Source organism: Protopterus annectens, chromosome 5.part0 (assembly GCF_019279795.1).
Source record: "Protopterus annectens isolate FY-2018-M chromosome 5.part0, PAN1.0, whole genome shotgun sequence".
Taxonomy (NCBI): Eukaryota; Metazoa; Chordata; order Ceratodontiformes; family Protopteridae; genus Protopterus; species Protopterus annectens.
In genome coordinates, this window is record NC_056735.1 from 494,040,928 (window position 1) to 494,064,994 (window position 24,067).

Genomic DNA, 24,067 nt, shown 5'->3' on the forward strand with positions numbered 1-24,067 from the left:
TGAAGCCACTAAATATATCTGGACTGCTGGTGACAGTCTTTATTAGGAGGCGATGGAGACCTCCCTTTTTAGCTTTTTTGCCACCGCTGCCTGCAGCGCCATAGCGTCACTGGAACTCCTTTTAGTAGTCCTGAGGTGGAGCTAGTGTGTACTTGTTAGGTTTTGTTTTTTCTTAGGTTCCCACTGTGTGAGGAGGTTCCCCGCGCCCTCGAGTCAGTGGATTCCATTAGTTAGATGAGAAGGGCGGGTAGGAGGGGAGGAGGAAGAGGCGAGCACCAAGAGCCCAAACAGCGAACCCTCAGAAGGGGAAGGGAGAAGGAGGGACTCTCTGCTTCAGGATTCAGGATCTCCTCAAAATGAAAAAAAGACATCTTCTGAAGGGTGACTTAGGGACCCCTCTGACTCATCTAAGTCAGTGTCAGATGTCAAGGATTCTGTGGAGAATCAAGGTAGAATTTTATATAACTATGGAAAGATATGAGGGTGTAGTACGATAAAAAAAATACCGATAAAAAGTTAACGGCACCAAAAATTAACAGAACCACAACACAATCACACTTTAACACTGAAAAAATATCAACTAGACTAGTATCCCTAATAAATACAAACAATAAAGTTATATCTTAGCTTAGAAACTAACACTATCACATCATCAGTTACCACACGAAAAAAATGGAAGTTCAGATTTTTGGACAGAGTTAAAGGCTTGCCACTCACACATTTGAAATACTATCCTATGATTTTACATGCTACTTTGCCTTTCAAATTACATTATTAAATAATGATGTATTTGCAACTTCTTCCTCCCAGGCTGAGCCTGAAAAAGATCTGATTAGTGTTCACCCTAGTTAACAATACATATAAAACATAAATAAAGTAATCTCATTAAGTTTAAAGGTTGAATCCCAGTCAAGGAAATAGAGGTAAAAAACTTCTCTAAAGCCAACTTCACACTCCTCATGACCGAGGTGGGAAGTTTCAAAGCTCCCAATCAAATGGAAAATGCTGACCCATTGGCAGAATCCTTTACAAGTGCATTCTATGAACACCTTCAAGAATGCATGGATCGAACCATCTCAAGTAAAACCAAGACCAACTCCTCAAAAAAGAGGAAGCCAGACTGGTGGACCCGGCCATAAATAAACTTTACAACAGAAGGAGGAAACTCCTGCAAGACAGAACAAAATCCCAAAATAAGACGGTATCTTTGATTAACATCAGTAAAAAACTGCGCTCCCTCATTAAATCATCCAAGGCCAACTTCGAAAGAAAAATAGCCAATGACTCTAAGGATAACCACAAGGCCTTCTTTAACTATGTCAAGAGTCTAGGGGCAAACTTTCAGATATGCTCCGAGCTAGTGCATAATGGCCATAAATACACTGAACCAACCGACATTGCCAACATCCTGGCTGACAAGTTCAGTGCAAACTTCACCCCTCCCTCTCCACCAAAGGGGCTAGCACCCATCCCAGAAGAATGTGGCGCTCCAGATATCTCAGACACATAAGTAAAGACAGCCCTTGCAAAGGCCAAAAACACAGCATCAATGGGACCAGATGCTATCCCAGGTTGTGTCTTACACGAGCTTCAAAATGAACTAACCCCCCCATCTCAAATCACTATTTAAACTCAGCCTCTCTACAGGCTATGTACCCAAAGAATGGCATACGGCAACAGTCGTACCACTCCACAAAGGTGGTGCCACAACTGACCCTGGGAACTATCGCCCTATAAGCTTGACTAGCTTGGTCTGCAAAGCCATGGAACGCATTACCATGGAGCTCATTAACAGGGACATTGGGAACCTCCAGACACTGGACCCCATCCAGTTCGGCTTTGTTAAAGGCAGATCTTGCCTCCTGAACTTGGTCGACTTCTCAAAACAGTCACCAAGGCCATAGATGAAGGGAAGGTGGTCCACACAGCATATCTGGACCTCGCTAAGGCGTTTGACACCATCCCACACTCAGGAATCATAGACAAAATCACCAGCTTAAATATTAACCCCTATGTCACGAGATAGGTTGCCAATTGGCTCTCAGACAGAACCCACATGGTAAGAGTGGCAGGCGCCATGTCTGATTCTAAACCAGTCACAAGCAGAGTCCCACAGGGCTCAGTCATGGGACCCCTCCTGTTCGGTATATATTTCTCCAAAGTACAGGCAAATGCGGAGGGACTGTGGCTAACCAAGTTCGCAGATGACTGTAAATTGGGTGCAATAATTGACTCTCCAGCTGACACAGATATCCTGCAAAAGGGTCTCACAGAGGCAAACACCTGGTGAAAAAGTCACGGCCTCAAGCTAAATGCCAAAAAATGCATAGTAATCCCAGTTGGGAAAAACAAAGTACCTACAAACTACCACATAGATGGGAATCCACTAAGTACAGAAGAAGTAATTAGGGACCTGGGTACCCAAGTAGATAGCATGCTCTCCTTTGATAACCACATAGCCAAAACAGTCAGGAAATCCTTCTATGTGGCACACCTGATCACAAAGGGTTTCTCATCCAGATCCAAGGAGGTGATTGTGCCCCTTTACTCCTCACTCATTAGGCCCATAATAGAGTACAATGCCCCATTTGGGATGTACCTCACTAGACACCTGCAACAACTAGAAAGACCACAGAAGTACGACACTAAGAGGATTAAGGGCCTTAAACAATTACCCTATGAAGCTCGACTAAAAAAGCTCCAGCTCTTCTCAGTCGCTTACCGTCTTCTCAGAGGTGACCTATGTCTGACCTATAGGGCCATGTCAAACACTGAATTAATGGACATGCTTCACCTCAAAAAAACGAGATCCCTCAGAATCACTCGTTCTAGCGACTTGAACCTATGTACAACAATAAACAGGACATGCTGGAGGGATAGATTCCTGTCCCAGTGACTCCCCTCACTCTGGAATAGAATTCCAATCCATATTCGACAGAGAGCATCTCTGACCCTTTTCAAGAAAAATCTTGACGAGTGGATGGGTAATCGTAAGTTCTACCCTGGGATCACTTCAGGAGCCCTGTTGACAGAGGCCCAGGTTACTAATCTAATGGGGAGGCGAAAGCCATCACTCTGTGGCTAGGCTTATAAATGCCCATGGGCAGATAGCCTAGTACTTACCTATGAACCCATGGTGTTTATTCAGAAACAGACTTGATTTAGCTACAAAAATAGTCTGACTCTGAAAACTTACATGAAGGATTAACAAAACTTCACAGGAATTCGAAAAAAATTACAACTGTAATTAGCAAAGGTCTACAGGTATATATTAGGAATTAATGATGTTTAAGCTAAATTCTGTCAAGCAATGCAAAGGCTCTAAGAACCAGTTCTTAGAAAATTCTGTTCAAACTAGTGTATTAGCCAGCCAGCGTCTCTAGAGAATGCCTGCAACATTAGATATGTTATTTTGCATTCCTATAAAATGTTACTATGAGGGATTGAAGCAACTAGGCACACAGGACTAATCTTCTTAGTCTACAGCACAACAAGTAATCAAGCTACAGCAGAACAGAATGAACTAAGTAAGCCACCTGTATGCACATCATTACAGGAAACATAGTAACAGAGGAGAGTGAATGCAGCTTTAACAGATGAGTAGGAGAGAATAATGTGTGACTGCAGTTTCAGCATGAGAGAGAAAGACAACAGCAGAGGTTAAGGGTAGCAATACATAGTACAGAAGCATAATACAGGTTGTGGGGTAAGGAATAAGTTAAATGTTCATAGGGGCTTACTAGTCACTTTATCTAGAATACTGAGGAGGACAGTACAATTTCCCAGTTGCCCAGAGCACTTTCTGGTTAAGTGACTTGGTTCCACTCAACAGCAGGCAAATGGAGGCTGAGAGAGTCAAAAGCGGTACTACAAGAAGGAGCCAGTTAATAGCTCAAAGCTTAATCCTCTGGGCTAATTGCCAACAATGGGAAAATGACCCCTAGTTTCCCACATGACAAGTGGGGATACTCGATAATATACCAACAACAAATAAAGCACTTGGCCAAGGGTAAAGTCCTCACAGCTCATTACTCTTCACAGATTCTAGGATGCCTACTACATTTTCCCTGACACTAGTGCCCTTCAGATTAGGAATTGGGCTTGCAGAATGCTGCAAGGATCTTTCAGTCCTTGGCTACAAGTATGTAATTTTTTCTCATTACTTATTTATTTGCTAACTAATTAAGTGAACTAGTCATTCATGGACCCTTTTTGGCCATGACCCTGGGAAAAATGGCAAAGGTACATAAAATATGATTCTATTTGCAATGATCTGATGTAAAAAAAACACTGATCACCAAATAACTGAGCCCCAAAGATTGACTATTTAATGAGTGAACATTTTGAGCATCTGATCATTCTGAACAGAACTGTACCTACTAAAGTTAGAAAAACAAACACAAGTACCACACAATTACAACATACAAAAAAACCATAACTACATACAAAACACTTCAAACGCCAGTAATAATACAAACAAAAAACAAAAATACACACATTTACAAGGGGGCTACACTTCCATACATAAAAAATACTGACTCTACAATCACATGATCACCAGGAATGAGCAATCACTTCTAAATACTGCAAGACATTCCAACATAAAAGACGATTGCTCAAATAGTCGACTGACAGTGCATCTTCAATTCATGGTTGATCATCATACCTCTCAACTTATTAAAGCAAAAAATCTAAACAAAACCATAAATAACTGGTGGAAAAAAGAACCAAAAATAAGGATACTTTCTAAATATTGCTCTTACAAACTTAAAAAGTTGATAGAATAACAGGTTTTGCATTAGCATGAATATTCTGAAGGGTATAAAGTCTGAAACTGAAATGTCTGCCATTATTTTCTTACTTTAATCTTTAATGATTTGCTACAAAACCACAATTTTATGAAAAATGGACCAAAAATATGAGGCAAAAATCTTGACATTCTCTGAAAAACTGTACTGTACTGTGAGAGGGAGATTATTTTAACAACAAACCAAAACAACTACACTCACAAAACATACGACAATTTAGTGTAAACAATATTTTTTTTTCCATTTGGTGACGTAGGAGGAAACTGGAATATCTAGAGTTAACAGACACAAACATGGGCAGCATGTGCAAAATTCCACTTGAATGAACAGAAGTCAGGACTGAAACACAGACTCTGGTGCAGTTATCTTAACACTAAACCACAGAGCTGCTCCTTCCAAAATTATAAGAAACCTTTGCTCTTAGACAATGAGATTTGTAAGGATATCAGCTTGTAAGGGTAAATACTCTGTATGCCATTCTAGAATGTCTGAAAGGACAGGGGAGTGGTAAACCTTCAGAAAAGGGGAGCCCTGGACATGTGCCAAATGACAGAGATAAAATACTAATTCTTCTCTCTCCAAAGCAGACATCACTTTCATTACATTGGAGACTTTTTACATGGCAATTCATACACAGATCTTATGTAACCCCTCATAAAATGGAACTTATGTTTAAGAAAAATATTGGCTGCTGGAGATGTGATTTATCAATAAAAGCAGACTGGCAACATATGTTCTACGAATGCCATTTGATTAAACCACATTGGGATAAAATAAATTATTTTCTGCAAATGGTATTCAATGATAAATTCCAGATTTCCAAATCTATTATTTTGTTTAATGCACCTGTACCCGACTGTGTGCCAAGAACAAAATATGTAATCTTATGGACTCTCCTAGCTATTGCAAGGAAGAAGATTACATCAAACTGGAAATCCAAAGCTTCTCCAACTTTTAAGCAATTCATGAATATGGTGTCAGCAGTATCGCAATTGGAAATGAACACTATTAAAGGAAGAACTGAAAGAACTACATCATTATACGTAGCATGGCAAAAAGTAACTGAAATACTGGAGAATAATGACTGCAGCAGATTATAATCAGGAAACAATTGTATAGAAAGTCAATTATATGTCAACAATAGACACCCTTGTAAATACTTTATTTTGGTTTTAATGTTTGATATCTGTTCAGAGGTTTTAGCCTACCGTTTTAAATAATTTGTAAATACTTCATTGTCATAAATAACCTGCATTCATGTTTTCTTGTTTTTGGAAATGAATAAAAATATTACAAAAAAAAAAAGAAAAGGGGAGCCCAGTGGAAAATGTAACTTAAACCAAAATACTAGAGTAGTTCCACAGCTGTTGTTTTTTTTTTTTTTCTGGCCAGTTCAATGGATGGTCTGAGGCTATAACCACAAAAATAGTTTTATGGGCTTCTAGTTACATAGTAACTCCAAGCAGTCACTCAAGTGCATTCGCCAAGTGACCTTGCTATTCCTCCTATCATGTATTTTACTGTATCACAATTACTCAACAAGGATAATCATTTTAAAAAGCCTAGTGATACTCACAGTCCACAAAACAAGATCCTACAGTGATCCTAGATATGCGTCACAGGAAAATTAGTATAGTTAGAAAATCTAAATGAATGGCAAAAGCTAAAAGGTATCAAAAGAGGGAGGCAAAACCAGAACAATAATTTTAATGTCAGCCCCAAAACAGCAAATTCTGAAATGCACTGTTGCATACTAAAAGCGTTTTGAAGGTTCACTCCCTGCAATCACTCTGACATGGGTGACTGTGCATCCCACACCGCTGCAAAAATATATACATTATACCACAGAGCAATGGGAACACCCTGAGATACTGCATACCTTAGACTTAGTATATATTCCACATTGAAGTCCCCCCCACCCCACACCCCTGTTAAACATATAACTCTGACATTGCTATACCTTAGACTAGGGAGAACAGTCCTGAGCCAGTGCAAACTTGGATATTTTCCACATTTTCCAAACAACAGTCTTGCAGATTCAAGGATTTCAGTTGATTCTTAAGCTTATGATGGCTACTACTTCAAAATGACTGCCAAAAGCTCATCAATCACAACAGTGAATACCACAGTGCAACAACAACAGTGGTGAATAATACATTACAACATTAAGAAGATTATGGTCCTTGCTAGACTATGCAAAAGACAGAATTGTCACTGAGCATTCTCAGAAAATAAGGAAAAAAAGAAGTTATGCCTTACCATAACGTTCCATTTGTGTTGTTGATCTTCTTCCATTCATCACTGATGGGTTCCGTTCCGAGCCCTCGGAATCGTGTCGGCCTAATACCAAGCTCACATACAACAAAAACTCTCGAGTTAAGCTGCTACCCACAATGCCCTTCTCCCTGTTACCTCAGGTTGAGTTTGCATAAGACATATAGAAGTAAAAGCAGATGCCATTTCTGTGCAAAAAACCCTGAAAACACCACAAGGACCCATGAGATCCACCAGGAGCCTTTGGTGGGGGACAGAGGGTGGGATGTTATGAATGGAAGAAGATCAACAACAGAGATGGAATGTTATGGTAAGACATAACTTCTTTATCTGATGTTAATCTTCCCATTCATCACTAATGGGACAGAATCCCAAGCTACCTGAGAAACCTGGGTGGCCCTCATGGACGAACATTCCTGAGCACCATTCCAAAGGCCGCTCTTCCCCTGGAGACCACATCCGACTTGTAATGTTTGATGAAAGTGTGAGGTTTAGCCCAAATGGCTGCTGCGCAAATGTCGTCCATAGAATCTCTGGAGTGAAAGGCAACAGAAGTTGCTACAGCTCTAGTTTGAATGTGCTTTGATATTGTGAGGTTTAGGCTCATTTGTACATGAATATGAAAAAGTAATACAATTTCTGAGCCACTCTGATAAAGTGACTTTTGATACAGCATACCCCATTTTTGGACCAGAGAAGGAAATGAAAAGTTGATCTGACTTGCGGATAGATTTAATCCTGTCTAAGTAAAAACGTAGTTGCCTATGTGCATCTAATGAGTGTAGGCAGTATTCTTCTTTACTGGAATAGTTTGGGAAAAACACTCGGAGTTCAATGGATTGGTTCACAGAGAAGTCAGAAATCACTTTGGGGAGAAAAGATGGATTAGTATGTAGTGATACTCTGCCTTTAGAAAAATTAAGTATGGTCTCTTGATGCATAAGGCTTGTAATTCTGATATCTGTCTAGCTGATGTGACAGCTACCAAAAATAGAAATTTCCATGATAGGAATTTGAGATCACATTTTGCAGCAGGCTCAAAAGGGGGTAAAGAGAGAGACTGTAGTACTAGGGAGAGATTCCATGCCTCTAACAAGTGCCTGATTGGAGGTCTGCTATGAAACACTCATTTGAGAAAGGTCTTGCATAGGTGGGTGGAGATAAGCGGAGTGCCCTCTAATCTGTTATGAAAGTTGGAAATAGCTGCTAAATTGACTCATATGATAGAAGCTGATGCTCCATTCTCAAAAAACTCAGAAAAGTATTGAAGTATAACAGAGACTGGAGCTGTGAGAAGGGATCTAGCATCAGCTCGTTAGAACAAAGAGCAAACCTTTTCCATTTATCTCTGTAAAGTTTTCTGGTGGATGGCTTATGGGAGGCCAGAATGATATCGCTAGCAGGTGAGGAAAGGGTTTTCTGCCTGGCGACTAATGGAAGTGGAGAAACCAAGCTGTCAGCTCGACAGTGAACAGATTTGGGACAGTCAGAACTTGGGGGTGAGAATTTAAGTCTGGACAAGTGCCCAGGATCCATGGAGGTTGTAACAGGTGAGTCAGGAGGAAGGGGAACCACACTTGACGAGGCCAAGATGGGGCAATGAGGATCACTTTGCATCTTAACTGAATTGCTTTGTTTAGAAATAGGGGTATCAAGGGAATTGGAGGAGAAGCATACATGAGACCCATGGGCCAATCGTGAGTCAGAGCGTCTCTCGGGGACTCCCCCTCTGGGGGAAAGAGGGCAAAAAAGCTGCTGCATTTGTTGTTCAAAGGGGAGGCTAAGAGATCGCAGCAAAGCTGGCCCCATTGGCTGAAGATTTCTGCCGTCACCTTTGGATTGAGAGACCACTCGTGTGGAAGGAGGATGCATCTGCTCAGCCTTTCCGCAATCCCATTGGAACTCCCCGGGATATACGTTGCTATAAGAAAGCGGTTGGAAGCTATCACCCACTGCCAAATTCTCATGGCCTCTCGAAACAGGGTGTAGGATTTGGTTCCTCTGTTTGTTTATGTACCAGACTACTGACATATTATCCGACTGAATCGCTATCGTTCCCGATGGAAGGAGTGGATTTAATGCCTGCAACGCCAACAGCACCGCTCTCAACTCCAGAACACTGATATGCAGGTTAGCCTCTAAGCTTGACCATGTGCCTTGGACCGTCTTTCCCAGAAAATGGCCCCCTCACCCTATTAGGGAAGCTCGTGTGGTCACAGTGATGTTGGGTTGAGGAGTCTGAAGGGGCGACACCAAAGTTCTGCATCTGGCTTCATCCACCAGAGGAGATCTTGCTTGCAAGAGTTGGTAATGAGGATCTCTGGGTTTAGGGGGTGAAGATTTGCCAACCATTTGGACAATAGGAGCCATTGTAACAGTCTCATGTGTAATCTTGCCAGAGGAACTATCAGAATGGCTGAAGCCATAGACCCCAGAGCCTGGAGAACTTCTCTTTCTGGTACCTTTCTTTAACAGAGTATCACCCGTACTTGCAATCTTAACTTCTAAAGCCTGTGAGCCAGCAGAGATACCAGGCATGTTCAAGTACTGAAAACTGCCCCTATAAATTCCAGCTGTTGGGAAGGTTGTAAATTGGATTTCTTCCAATGTATGGTGATGCCTAAGGACTTTGCTAGTGAGAGTGTGTAAGGGAGGGCCATGGTCAGAAGACACTTGGTGGGGGTGGAAAGGAGCCAATCGTCCAAATATGGAAACACCTGGAATCCTTGAAGTCTCAGATGAGCTGTCACCACTGCTAGACATTTCGTGAACACACTGGGGGCAGTCGAGAGACCGAATGGCAAGGTTCGGAAATGGTAATGATTGGCTCCTAGCCAGCAGTGAAGGAGACTCCTGGAGCATTTGTCCATTTTTGATGTGGTAATACACATCCCGGAGGTCTATCGAGCACATCCAAACATCCTCCCGTAAAAAAGGAAGAATGGACTGAATAGTGACCATGCGGAATTTAGTTTGAACCACTGATTTGTTTAAATGGCTGAGATCTAGAATGGGTCTCCAGTCCCCGGTCTTTTTTGGCACCAAAAAGAATCTTGAGTAAAAACTGGATTCGCATTGGTCTGGGGGGACTGGTTGGATGACTCTTTTTTGGCACAGCTTTGTTATCTCTGAAGCCACTGCTTCCCTTTGTATTGGTTGGAACATTGGGAAGGTTCTTTGTAGGTTTTGGATGGGAGGTTAGAGGGATGCAGTAGCCTCTGGAGATTATTCTCTGTACCCATAGATCTTTTGTAATAGAGCACCAGGCAGTTTGATGCACAGAAAAATGAGATCCGACTGCTTCCAGAGGAAAGCAATCAGGCAACGCTTCAGGAGAATTGATAAGACCGCCCAGAGAAAGAATCCCCAAAGTCTTGGTTTCGGGGACGCCCTCTGCCCCTAAAGGGGCATCTTCCACCATTGGAACCCCCTCTGCCTCTAGGGGAATCCTCGCCAAGTGTGTTACGGAAAGGACCTTAAGATTTCTTGTGTCATATTTTCCCACCCCTCTGGTTCCTGGAAAAAGAACGTTGGGGCTTGGAAAAATGTAGGCCAATGGCAGACAAAGTGTTTCCATCCTGCTCGCACCTGGCCAGTGTGTCCTTTACTTTAGAACAAAATAAGGAAGATGGTTCAATAGGGGCATCCAAATTAGGAGGACTTGAAGGAGTCCGCGAGGTCACAATTGCACATCCAGGCATGACGCCTCATGACTATGCCTGCACCTGCAGCTCTAGCCGCCCCTTCGGCTGCATGTGAGAGCAACCTCATGGACAAGTTGGAGATAGATTCAAGGGTGGCAAGTTGAGAGGCAACCTTGTCTCATGCCAAGTCAGAAACTTGACCCACGAGGGCTCCAGAAAGTTTGGTAATCAGATCTCTTTGGAGTCTCATGAAATGTGTCAAGTAGTTCAGAGACCTGACAGCAAAGGTCACTGAAGCAAAAACCTCACTTCCCCAGTCTGTCCACAGCCTCTCTGTTGGGTGGGTGAACAGTAAGACTTTCTTCTTCCACTAGATCCTTTTTAGTGGCTGCAGCAACCACCATAGCGTCAACTGGAAAATCTCTGGACCAGTGGGCGTGCTCCTCCGGTGGGGAAAGAATCTTACCTGGTCTCCGGGGAATGGCCTCAATAGAGTCAGGGTTCTTCCACACATGCTGCACGATGAGCTGGACTACCTCATCGGTAGGTGGGGTCACCCAAGAGGTAGAAGGCCGAGAGCGAAAAGTCTGCAGGAAGACAGACTCCTTCGAGGAAGGGTTAGAGGGCTTCCAGCCACCCCTCTGTTTCAATATTTCTAGGATGTCTCAGAATGAGACATCATCAGGGGGTGACCATGGGGACCCCTCCCCATCACTGCAGCCCTTATCCTCTGTCAAAGACTCTTCGGGAGAGTCAATGTGTTTCCTCTTACACGTCTTCTTCCAAGGAGGTTCGTCAGTGGGGATATCTGAGGAAGACTCGGAAGGATGGGTACCCTGAACTGGGGTTTCCTGAGGCTTCTGCTCTAGGTGTCCTGGGGAGGTGGCCCATTGTAGCTGTAGCTCAGAGGGAGCAGGGTGAAGTTCCGAAGTCAGAGGAGTGCTTCCTGAAGCAAGCACCATCTCCATCAACCAGAAAGCAGGCCCGCCCGAAGAAGAATGGTAGCCCGGAACTGAGTAGGACAACCTCGGAACTGGGGTCACACCCCGCTCCATCAGACCCGCTCCCGAGGATGGAGCCTCAAGCAAGACTGGGTAAGACGTTATCTCCGGATCTGTGGACAGAACCGATAAAACACTCGGAACCATGCTCAGGACAGAGGATTCCACCCCCGTAACCATGATTCTGAGGAAGGGATGGTTCCAATGGAACCGAAACCCAAAGGGGAAGCCTTGAAGCCTCAGTGTGCATCACTGTTTGCGCCAAGGGATGGGTTTCCACAAAGAACATCGAAGCAATTGGCTTTGGAACCAACAGATCCGAAGGAAGAGTATACGCTGGAGTCCTGGGAGTGATAGACCCAAACCCCAAAGGGTGGTGAGTCTTTGGAACATTTGTTATCCCTCTGGCTGTCAACAGCTGATCCAACAATTGCACCACATCGAATTTGTTAAGACTCCTGGTGGACCTCGTGGACACTCCTGAAGGGGAGTCGGGTCGCTCCAGAAAGGGGCTGTATGTCTGACCTAGGAACAGATCCAATGAAAGGGAGTATCGGGTCTGTGGTGTTTGAGCTAGTGATGCACTCCACTAGAAAACGAACTTGTACAGGAAAAAACACACTGAGCTGGTCACTCCTTGAGAATACAAAATTTAATAAAAATAAAAACCCTATAATGACAACTTTTTTCGTCCGACCTTAATAGCTGGACTTCATCAGAAAAAAACATACAACAGCTGTTAAAATTCAAATGTCTTATTTATAACCTTCCCACCAACCTTTTAAGACCCTAAATTGTCTCTTAAAGGTGTATGTAGTCAGACATTGTTACTTCAAATGTGTCGCTGACTTCAATATTAACCTAAAGTGAAAATCACATTTACAATCGCATTTATCAATGTTAAACACTTTTTACAGCAATGCCTTTTGTAAGCCATATGAAATTGTATGAATTTACATAAAATCATACTATTAAAATCCATAAAAAAAATAATGATAATGAAAATAAAAAAATCGATGATTCAAACACATACCAACTATCCACCATTGAAATATGTCATATTGTCCATTAAGCGCTGTCTAATAAAACGTATGAGTCCAAACTCAAACACTGATGGATATCATAGCAAGCGCCCAATGGACAAATATATTTATACTAATCATACATATCCACTTGTACGAAACTACAATATACTATGATAAGCATAAGGCGCTGGATAGTAATGCGCCCATGGTTCAGTCTCGTTCAATGAAATATGATCGCTAGCATGTATTCATCAGCACAAAAGTGCCCACAATGAACTATGACATATATATATTCTACTACTACTACTCAAATGATCAAAACAAGCAGAACATCCAAGATGATACCCAAAACACAACTTGTACATGTCAATATGCAAATGCATATATACCCTACATCGCTTACACCAAAAATACTTTCTATATATGCCCTATTTCCTTTGCATAAATCATATCAATGCATAATTCATGTTTAAACTTAATTTCCTATACATAGGTTTTAAATGACACTTATCCAATGTATCGCAATTATGTCCCTGTATGCATATCACTAAATTATACTTTTTATTTTTTATATTTTATATATATCTCACTAAATTTGATTATGTCTACACTGTAAACAGAATTAGTATCAAAACGAACCTTTTGAGAGTGACTCAAAATTATTTTGAATATTACTTAAAAACTTATAAACATCACTTTATTAAACTATCTACCTAGGCTTTTAAGTTTTAATACACACATAAGTGTGCACTTGTCATTCAATCCTGGGTTTGTGTATGCATTCAGTCTGATTTGCCATAATAATTCCATTTTCTCTAGCAAAAGACCAAAAGGACCCCCTCTAACATCTTGTTTCACTTGATCAATTACTTTATATTGGAATTTATGTTCTGGAAAACTTAGTGTATGCCTCACAAGGGCATTGTCTACTTTCTGCAAATTAATGCTTCTTTGATGCTCATAGACTCTGTCCCTTATTCTCCGTTCAGTCTTTCCAATATAAAAAGATGGACAGCACTGACACATGGCTATATACACTACTCCTTTTGAGTTACAATTAAATTTGCCTTTAGTACATAATTTGAAGCCATTAACTTCTATATTCATCCCCACCAGCATTAAATGACAAAAGGAACAATTACCACAGTATGTCATGCCCCTATTTATTTTTACGGAGTTATCTTGTTGTTTTTTCTGTAATAGTTCTTTAAAGCTCAAACCCTTCTTCCATACTATTTTCGGTGTTTTTCCAAGTTTAGACACTAATGTTGTATCATCATTCAATATATCCCAATTTTTGGTTATAATGCTTCTTATTGTATCATGATCCAAAGAAAACCTTAGAATACAGGCTAAGTTGAAGCCAACTTTCATCGCTTGTGGTGTGTTCATTTTTATTCCAACACTAGTGCATGTGTTTATTTGCTCTGAAACAAAACTATTTTGCTGCTTCAATATCAGTGTGTATATCCTGTTGACTCTTTTTAATGTTACTTCTCCTATCAGTTCTTCTATTAATGTGCTAGGAAATGCCCTGTTCAGGAACATTTATTTTAAATTTGATCATTCTTTAAGAAATTCTTCTTCTAGAGTAATCATACGTGCAGGCCGTACCAACTGACCCTTGACCACTGACTTTTTTTTGGAACTTTGGATGTGCACTAGAATAGTGCAAAAATTTATTTGAATAGGTGGGTTTCTTAAAGATTCTGGCTTCATATTCTTTTAATATATTATTCTTAATCAATGTCACATCCAAATATGAAATTAGTGTTGAATTAAATGTATATGTGAATTGCAGAAAGTCTGTGGATCCATTCAGAATGTCAACCAAATTCTTGGCTACATACTCATCACCTTCGATGATCATAAATATATCGTCAATAAATCTGACGTAAAATTTTGTGGCATTCTTAATGATGTTGTTATTAAATACATATGTGTTTTCCCAGAATGCCATTACTAAATTGGCAAAACTGGATCCACATGGAGAGCCCATGGCTACTACTCTTTTTTTTTTTTGTTTGAATCATCGATATTTTTATTTTCATTATTTTTATCATGGATTTTAATAGTATGATTTTATGTAAATTCATACAATTTCATATGGCTTACAAAAGGCGTTGATGTAAAAAGTGTTTAACATTGATAAATGCGATTGTAAATGTGATTTTCACTTTAGGTTAATATTGAAGTCAGCGACACATTTGAAGTAACAATGTCTGACTACATACACCTTTAAGAGACAATTTAGGGCCTTAAAAGGTTGGTGGGAAGGTTATAAATAAGACATTTGAATTTTAACAGTTGTTGTATGTTTTTTTTTTCTGAAGAAGTCCAGCTACTGAGGTCGGACGAAAAACGCTGTCATTTTAGCGTTTAGTTTTATTAAATTTTGTATTCTCAAGGAGTGACCAGCTCAGCGTGTTTGAGCTAGTGGCACTGTAGTCTCTAACTTGGAGACAGGCAGTAAAGGGGTCAGTGGCGTATAAAAAGGACTCTGTGCCGAGGAGGCACTCGGAGTCGAAGTTATCAGTTCCAAAGGAATTGCGTGAGTGGAAACCACTTTCAGTGTGGTAAAAGGCGAAGTCGATGCCATAGCTGTTGTGGAAGGTATGGTCGGAGCCGTAGTTGACATGGAAGGCAGGGTCGGTGCCAAAGGTGGCACCGATGTCAAAAATTCACTTCAGTCAAATTGTCAATTGGAGCAGAGCTCGGAACAGAAGCAGTAGTCATAGTCAGAGCCGATAAAGTCATCTTATGCTCCAAAGAAGATTTGTGGGCCTTATGTTTGTGAGACTTGCCCTTATCATCAGCTGGTGAAGAGGAATCCGAATGGGGACGTTTCTTGTCCTTCACTGGAGGGGTTGAGACCTCCAACACAGAAAGAGCCTCTGAGAAAGAAGAAACTAAAAGGCCTTTCAAAATCAGTTTGTTTTTCCTTTTGTTCAGCATCCGCTGACTAACACTTAGACAAATCTGGCAAGGATGTTTAACAGAGAGGTGAGAAACCCCTTGACAATAAACACAGTCGTCATGTGAGTCGCTGTTAGGGAGCTTTCCATTGCAAGAGGTGCAGTGTTTAAACCCCAATGTCCATTTTTTGTCAGACATTTTCAAACACGCAAAATACATACACTACTAGTACTTAAAAAGAAAGAAGTAAGAAATAGAAAGAAGATACCAATGATGGTATCAAGCGATACCACAAGGGTAAGGAGATGGCGTACCAACGATGGTATAAGAAATACCCAATGGGTAGAGCTAGTTAGAACAAATAAGGGTAAAAGAGTGAGATTAGGAAAAAAAGTTCAAAAATACACAATTACCAATAAAATAGAACACTTAGCTGGAGAGTTTGGTGAAGCGCTGCTATATGGCTACATAGCAAATGAGATCTGAGGTAGAAGGTCATTGTGGGTAGCAGCTTAGCTCGAGAGATTTGGTGTACGCGAGCTTGGTATGAGGCCAATACGGTTCCAAGGGCACGGAACTGAACCTATTAGCGATGAATGGGAAGAAGATTAACAACATTGGATCATGCTTTAGGTGATAAATAAAAAAGTTCTTAATAAGTTTTAGAGAATGGATGACCTGTACATCACCAATCTGACTGGACAGCAAATGTTCTTCAGCAAGTAAGCCACTTCATGTCAGCATATTAAGCTGTCATGGGCTCAGACTGAAAGAAAACTAACAGCCACCTTTATTTTACATGCACTAAGCAGGACTTTAGCTGTATAGCAAATGCAAAATTAAAAAAAAAAAAAATAGAAAAGTGTGTGTGTGAGTGTATGCATGGAAAGTGAGAGTGAGATCAATCAAGCCATTACTGAATATTCGCCAAGTGCTGCTTGCGAGTGAAAAATTACAAGAAACATAAAAAGAAAGAAAGAAAAGTGTGTCTGCATGTGTGTGTGTTTACGTTTCAGTCTGAATGTGTGAGTGTATGCATGCTTGAGTGCATGAAAGGAAAAGTTTGTGTGCGTGTAAGAGAGACGGAGATTGACTGAGCAGTGGCAGCAGCAGTTAAGAGGTTTGCATACCTCTTGACCTCTTGGCTCAAAAAATCTGGATAAAGTTGAAACCAAAGGGGGAACAAAGGCTCAAAAATGGGAACAGATTCTAATTACCGCTCTTATAAAATTAGAAAGTTGATTGAATAACAGGATTTATGTTAGCATGCATTTTCTGAAGGAAATAAAGTCTGAATCTGAAGTGCATCTGTTAATTAGTGACTTCAACCCCCAATGATTGTTAACAAACCACAAATTTTGGGAGTAAGAAATGAAAAAATGAAGGAAACATCTGAATATTTTTTGAAAATGTTACATTTTGGATGTAAAATACTTTCTCCAACACCATTTACATATCCTACAGCAAATCTGAAACATTAGGTGGATGAACTATTTTACTTCAAAAATATATTTATTTATTTATTGCAGTTTGTTTACCAGGATGGTCCATTGGGCCACAAGGAGCCCATTTTCAATGGAGTCCTGGGGAGAAAAAGTCCATTAATACAAAGTAATCAAGTACAAAATTATAAACATAGCAGTTACAAAGTATACAAAATACTTGATAAGACATAGACAATAAATACAACTGACTAGTGATTAGCTGGAGAAAGTACCTACAACATTCTCTTTGCAATCAAGTTGATAGTATAAAGATAACTAATTCCATCAGAAAAATATAGGCTAAGGAGGCTGTAAAAAGGTAAAGAGGAATGGTAGTAATGAATATTATGCTGGATGGGAGCAAGAGCATTCCCATTGGGAGATTAGGTGTGAGTGAAGTAAAGTTTTAAAGATGGAGAGACTGTTTGTGGGACGGAGAAGGGGTGGGAGAGAATTCCACTGGCGTGCTAGACAGGAGGAGAGAAGATATTTGCCTGGAGGGCGGGCAGGTTTATGTAGTTTGATTACATTTTGAAAGAACGTAGGCATCTATTAGGAAGGTGCATTTGAAAGGTAGAGGCAAGGGAGGGGCTGAAAATAAGTTTGCGTGCTTGGATGAGTTAAACATAGGTAAGATAATTGGGCAGTTCAAGCCAGTTCACTTGGCATAGGGAGATACAGTGATGGGTATTAGATCTGTGGCCAGTAGTAAATTTTGAAATTTTATAGTAACAGGATGAGAGTTTTGATTTGAGGGAGGATTGCAGATTGGCAAGGATGGAGGCACCATACAAGAGAGAAGGGATAAGGTATGTGTTAGCAAGTGTGAGTCTGGTGGAGGGAGAAATGAAATGGTTATGGCAGTAGAGCAAGCCAAGTTTTTTTGTGTTTTTTTGACATTTGCATTAAGATGGCTATCAAACTTTAGTTGGTTATCAATGAGAATACCTAAGAGTTTAGCAGTGGATACTATTTCAAGAGGAGTGTTATTTTGGCTAGTGATAGAGAAAGAATTTTTATCAAGGGTGCTATTTTTTGAGGGGTGAAATATCAATAGTTTAGTTTTGGCTGTATTTAATGATAGATGGGTATCCAGCATCCATTGTTCAGTAGAGGAGAAGGCATCGTTGGTTAATTTTGTTAATGTAGAAATGGAGGTTGCCGAACAGATTATTGTTGAGTCATCCACATATTGGATGAGGTTAGTGTTAGGGATGGCATGGTGAAAGTCATTAATAAAAATGTTGAATAGAAGTGGGCCTAGAACTGAGCCTTGAGGCACGCCAGTGGGGGTGTCTTGGAATGATGAAATAGATTTTTGTCATTTAACTGCTTGTTGCCTATTTGATAGGTAACTGGTGAACCAGTTAATGGAGGAGTAAGATAGATTTAGTTCAGATAGCTTAGTAAGAAGGAGGTTATGAGAGATGGTGTTGAAGGCTTTAGAGAGGTCTAAAAGTAGGGTAGATAAAGTACGACCTGAGTCGCAGGCTTTGTTGACAGTTTCTAGAAAACAGGGAAGGGCAGTAGTGGTACTATGGCTGAGTCAGAATCCATGCTATGATTTATAAGATAGGGTAGTAATTGGAAGTGTATGCATTTTTCGAGAAGTTTAGAGCTAGGTGACAAGATAGCGATGGGGCGGAAGTTGGAAATTGGATTATTGTTACCACGTTTATGGAGTGGAATTTTTCCAAAGCTGAGGAACATGGCATTCTGAAATTGATCAATTTATTAGGATGCAGATGGGGAAGGCAATGGCTTCTGCAGCTATCTTTAGGAAGCAGGAGGGTATCTCATTGGGGGCATTAGAGCAAGGTTTTAGCTGTAGGACAAGTTTTTTTATGGTAGAGATGGGGATAGGGTTCATAGAGAAGGGAGGAGGTTGAGTGGTAGATGTATTGGAGGGGGTAGGGTTATTTGAGGGTTGATGTGGGGAAGCAAGGTTATTAGTGAAGGATGATGTTAGTTTAGAGATGGAGTCAATAAAGAATGAGTTGAATTGAAAGCTAACTCTGAGTCGGAGGCATAATAAAAAAAGTACATAGTAATAAAAATAAATAAATAAATAAGTAAAACAACAATTTTACACACAGCCCATCCTCTAATCGCAATAATGCCCTCCAGGCTGTGTGTTATTGTGTAAATAAAGCCCTTCAGAGGTGTAAAGGGCCACCCCCTGCAGCACTGAGCCTCGTAACACTCCTGAGCAGGGATTATTTAGACAGTAACATACACCCTGTTGGGTATTATTGCTTGTATACAGTTCAGTGAAATAAGCTTTCAGGCTGTATGAACATAACTTGATCTGAAAAGTGCTGTGTCAAGGTAAATACAAAGTTAAACAAATATAAAAGCTACTGTTTCACAATGAGTCAGACAGAGGAATGATTCTTGTATTTTGTTAACTAGCAAGCTCTGAAAAACTCTACAGGCTACCTCTAGAAAAAAAATAATCTCACCTTTTGTAGAGGAAACTGTTGTTAGGTTCTGGATGTTTTTAGCTGCTTTTGAATCAGGAAAATCCAGTCCATGTAACCTTGGCGGGACTGTACGGCTGGTGACTGGCAACAAGGAGTTTAGGAGGCTTGCTCCTAAAGGAGGTAGTGTTCGAGTCATCATGTTTAGCTGATCAGATTGTTCCTGCAAGATATTTTTTTCTTTAAATTAAATTTGCTTCAGTTAATCATTAACAAAAACAAATACACCCTCCTCAGAACCACACCTAACAATAATATTAAAAGTGAAAACATGAACAAAGTACAGTTTTGTACCTACCATAAATGTAGATGTCCGAACAGGATAGCATCTGCAGTCCTTACAAATGGGTTGTCCTGTCATCAGGCAGCCCTTCGGTCGGCCAGATTCCAAAGTCTGGGTCTGGCCTCGGCTGGTGTCGCACTTCACCCAACGTCATCTCTGCTGGTCTTCGGGTATAAAGGCATCAGCCAACGCCATTTTCCTCAGTGTTTCTTGCCCCAGATGCCAGTTGCCCTCTTGGATAGCTAAATTTTTGGGTAAATGCCAATGTTTCCAAAAAAGTAGAAGGCAAAGACAAAAAATAAGCATGTATGTACATATATACAAACAAATACACCATAAGAGATCCCCCCCCCAGCTAGCTATTAGGTGGGCAAATACCCTAGGAGTACCACAGAGGGGAAGGGGGGGGGGTAATCCTGACTGCAGATGCTATCCTGTTCGGACATCTACATTTATGGTAGGTACAAAACAGTACTATGTCCTTCAAGGATGCATCTGCAGTCCTTACAAATGGGTAGAATACCATAGCCAAACTAGGGGAGGAGGAAGAAGAATTATGGTGTAGTTAGGATCCCTTGCAAAACAGCAGTGGCAAACCCTGCTCGGGATCTAGAGTATAGAGGTAAGTTATAATGCTTGGCAAATGTATGCACGGAGGTCCAAGTAGCAGCCTCAATAATGTCCTTGGTAGCCACTCCTCGTAAGAAAGCTGTGGTAGTGGCTGTAGCCCTTGTAGAATGAGGCCTTATGTTCTGTGGAATTTGCTTTCCATGGTAGGAGTAACAGAATCTTATGCAATTTCCTATCCACTTGGAGATTGTCTGTTTGGAAATTGGTTTTCCTTCCTTCCTGTTGCATAAGCTACTAGAAGCTGGTCAGTTTTCTATTGCCCTTGGTTCTGTCCAGGTAGTAGCGCAACTGTCTATGTACATCCAATGTATGCAGCAGTCTTTCCCCTGTTCTGTGGATTGGGAAAGAAGGTAGGTAGGTGGATTGCCTGGTTTAGAGACACTCTGGATACCACCTTAGGCATAAATGTAGGGTTAGTTCTCATGGACACTCTATCTTGATGGAAGATTAGGAAGGGTTGTACTGCCATTAAAGCCTGTAGTTCCGAAACCCTTCTTGCTGAAGTAATTGCCAGTAGGAAAGCAGTTTTCCAGGATAGGTGTTGAAGATCTGCTGTTGCTGCTGGTTCGAATGGAGGGAGTGTCAATTTTTCTAGCACAAAGTTCAAGTCCCATGCTGGTAATGGTGGTTTCCTAGGAGGTCTTACATTCTTAATTCCTCTCGGGAACTGCCTGAGTAGAGGATGTGAGAAGACAGGGGGATCGTAGCTGTATTCTGCAGAAATAGCTGATGCATGTATCTTGATGGAGGAATAGGACAGGCCTGTATGGAGAAGCTCTGCCAAGTACTCCAGGATGTTGGCAATATCTACCTTTGACACATCTTTCCCTCTTTCAGTACTCCAAATGACAAACCTTTTCCATTTTCCTGCATAGTTCCTTCTTGTTGAAGGTCTGCGGGCCTCAAGGATAATGTCTTTAACCCTTTGGGATAAATCTGGGTTAGTTGCTCTTATGTAATGTTCCAGGCAGTCAGTTGCAGAGTTTTCAGGTTTGGATGCAGGATGTTGTAGTCGCTCTGAGTTAACATCAAAGGAATCAGGGGCAGTGTCCACGTTTCCCCCCGAGACATGCTCCTCAGCAATGGATACCAATGTTGTCTTGGTCAATTTGGAGCTATCAGAATTATCCCTGGACGTTCCTCTTTGATTTTCAGTAGTACCTTGTGCATCAAAGGAAGAGGTGGAAATGCATATGCTGTCAGGCCTTTCCAATTGAATGATAGAGAGTCCACCTTCCAAGCAAGTGGGTGGTATGTCCTTGTGCAGAATTTCTTGAGCTGGTGATTGAGTGGGGATGCGAATAGGTCTATTTGTGGTATTCCCCATTTCTTTGTGATGGCATTGAAGATGTCCGGGTGTAGCATCCATTCGTGAGCATCCGAGGTAGTTCTGCTTAACATGTCTGCTAGGATGTTTTCTTTTCCCGGTACAAATATTGCCTGTAATTGAATGTTGTAGCTCAGAGCCATATTCCATAGATCCAGAGCCATTCAGCATAGGGGGTATGAATGAGTGCCTCCCTGTTTGTTGATGTACCACATGACTGTGGTGTTGTCTGTCCTTATCATCAATTGGCCTTCTTTGAGGAATGGTCTGAAATTCTGGATTGCTAGTTTTACTGCCAGCATTTCTTTTTGATTTATGTGCAGGTGCAGCTGATCTGGAGTCCATAAGCCTTGAATGCACTTGTCCAGCATGTGGGCCCCCCAACCGAGGTCTGAGGCGTCCGTTGTGATTGTTTGGCTTGTTTGAATGTTGTGGAAGGACAAACCTGGGTTTGACTGGCATGCCTGAGCCCACCATAGGAACTCTTCTTTCAGGCATGGGATCAGTGGTATATCGGTTTCTAAGCTGTGCTTGTGTTGAGACCATAAATTCTTTAGGTACCACTGTAGCTTTCTCATATGCAGTCTGGCATGGGGGACCAAGATTATGCAGGATGCCATGAAGCCCAAGGCCTGCAGTACTTTCCTTGCTGTTAGTTTGTTCTGCTTTGTTAATGCCAAGAAGTAAAGAGGAAGTTGTTCTTGTTTTTCTGCAGTTAGGAATGCCATCTGTTTTACTGTGTCCAATTCTGCACCCAAGAATGTTCTTGTTTGGGATGGTATCAGTCTTGACTTTTTTAAATTGACTGTGTATCCCAGGGCTTGTAGTAAGCAAATGACTCTGTGTAAGTCTTGTGTCAGCTTGCTTTTGTTGTCCGCTTGTATCAGGCAGTCGTCCAGGTATGGATAAATTTGGATTCCCTGAAGCCTGCAATGAGCGATTACTGATGCCAGGCATTTCGTGAACACTCTGGGCAGTAGATAAGCCAAAGGGCAATGCTGAGAATTGATAATGCTCTGATCCTGCAAGAAATCTGAGGTATCTTCTGCAAATTGGTCGTATGGGGGCGTGCAGGTATGCCTCCTTGAGATCTAGAGTTACCAGCCAATACTCCTTTCCCAGCATGGGAAGAAGTTGCTGTAGGGTCAGCATTTTGAATTTTGGAACAATGATGAATGTGTTTAAAGCGGACAGGTCGAGAATAGGTCTCCAACTTTTCTCTTTTCTTGGTATTAGGAAGAGTCTGGAGTAAAATCCCTTGCCCTGTTCTGTAGGTGGTACCCTTTCCACAGCTCTCATCTTTGTTAATTGAGCTATTTGTTTCAGGGCTTCTGTCTTTTGATTTGGTGGTAGGTTTGGCATTCCTCTTTTTACTGGTAAGGTGTGGAAATGAAACCTGTAGCCTTGGTCTATAGTTTGCAAAATCCACTTGTCTCTTGTGATATAGTGCCAGTTTTCTGAAAATAAGGCTAACTTTCCGCCTAAGGGTGCTGCTATTTGTTCCCTGGTAGGCGGTGTCAGAGCCAAGTCACTGTGATTGTCCTGTTTCAGTGGTAGTGGTTGTATCTGTGCCTCGTTGGTTATTGCCTTGCCACTGGCGTCCCCTGTAGGCACCTCCTCTGGATTGATTTCTGCCTCTGGACCGTCTATTCCTGCCTCTCTGCTTTTTAGAGGAGTCTGCAAAGGACCAATTTTGGAAGGCCAGTTCCTGCTGAACCTTGGGGGCTGAACCTGTAAGAAATCTTTAACTGTTTGTACAGATTTTGCCTTCTCTTCCATTTTCTTCATTACTTGTTGGGCAGGAGAACCAAATAGACTGACCTTATCCATAGGAGCATCTAATAGCTTTGCTTTAACATGATCCGGCAAGACCTGTTCTTTCAGCCATGCATGCCTTCTTATAACTGTGCCAGTCATGGCTGATCTAAATGAAGCCTCCAGTGCATCATAGCCACATTTTAAAGAATGGTTACTAACCTGCTGAATGTTATTCACCATTTCTAGAACATATTTCTTATCTAAGGAATCATCAGAGGACAGTTGCTTAGTTAACTGATCAAGCATAAACTCTTGGTATTGGATCATATGAAACTGACAGTTCAGAGCTCTAGCTGAGAGAGTAGCAGAGGTGTATACTTTTTTACCCCATCTCTCTAAGGACCTGGAATCCCTATCAGAAGGGAGAGGGTTTTTTG

At 41.3% G+C, this 24,067-nt stretch overlaps 1 protein-coding gene across 1 annotated transcript in view; it reads right to left on the reverse strand.

The window, feature by feature from the left end:
- Positions 1–19,791, reverse strand: part of LOC122802691 (ABC transporter F family member 4-like) — a 256,641-nt gene extending 236,850 nt beyond the window's left edge. The window contains exon 1 of the mRNA XM_044072421.1: positions 19,615–19,791. Within this exon, the coding sequence (XP_043928356.1) occupies positions 19,615–19,774 (160 nt within the window). The 5' untranslated portion in view covers positions 19,775–19,791. The remainder of the gene's footprint in view (positions 1–19,614) is intronic.
- Positions 19,792–24,067: the final 4,276 nt, after the last annotated feature.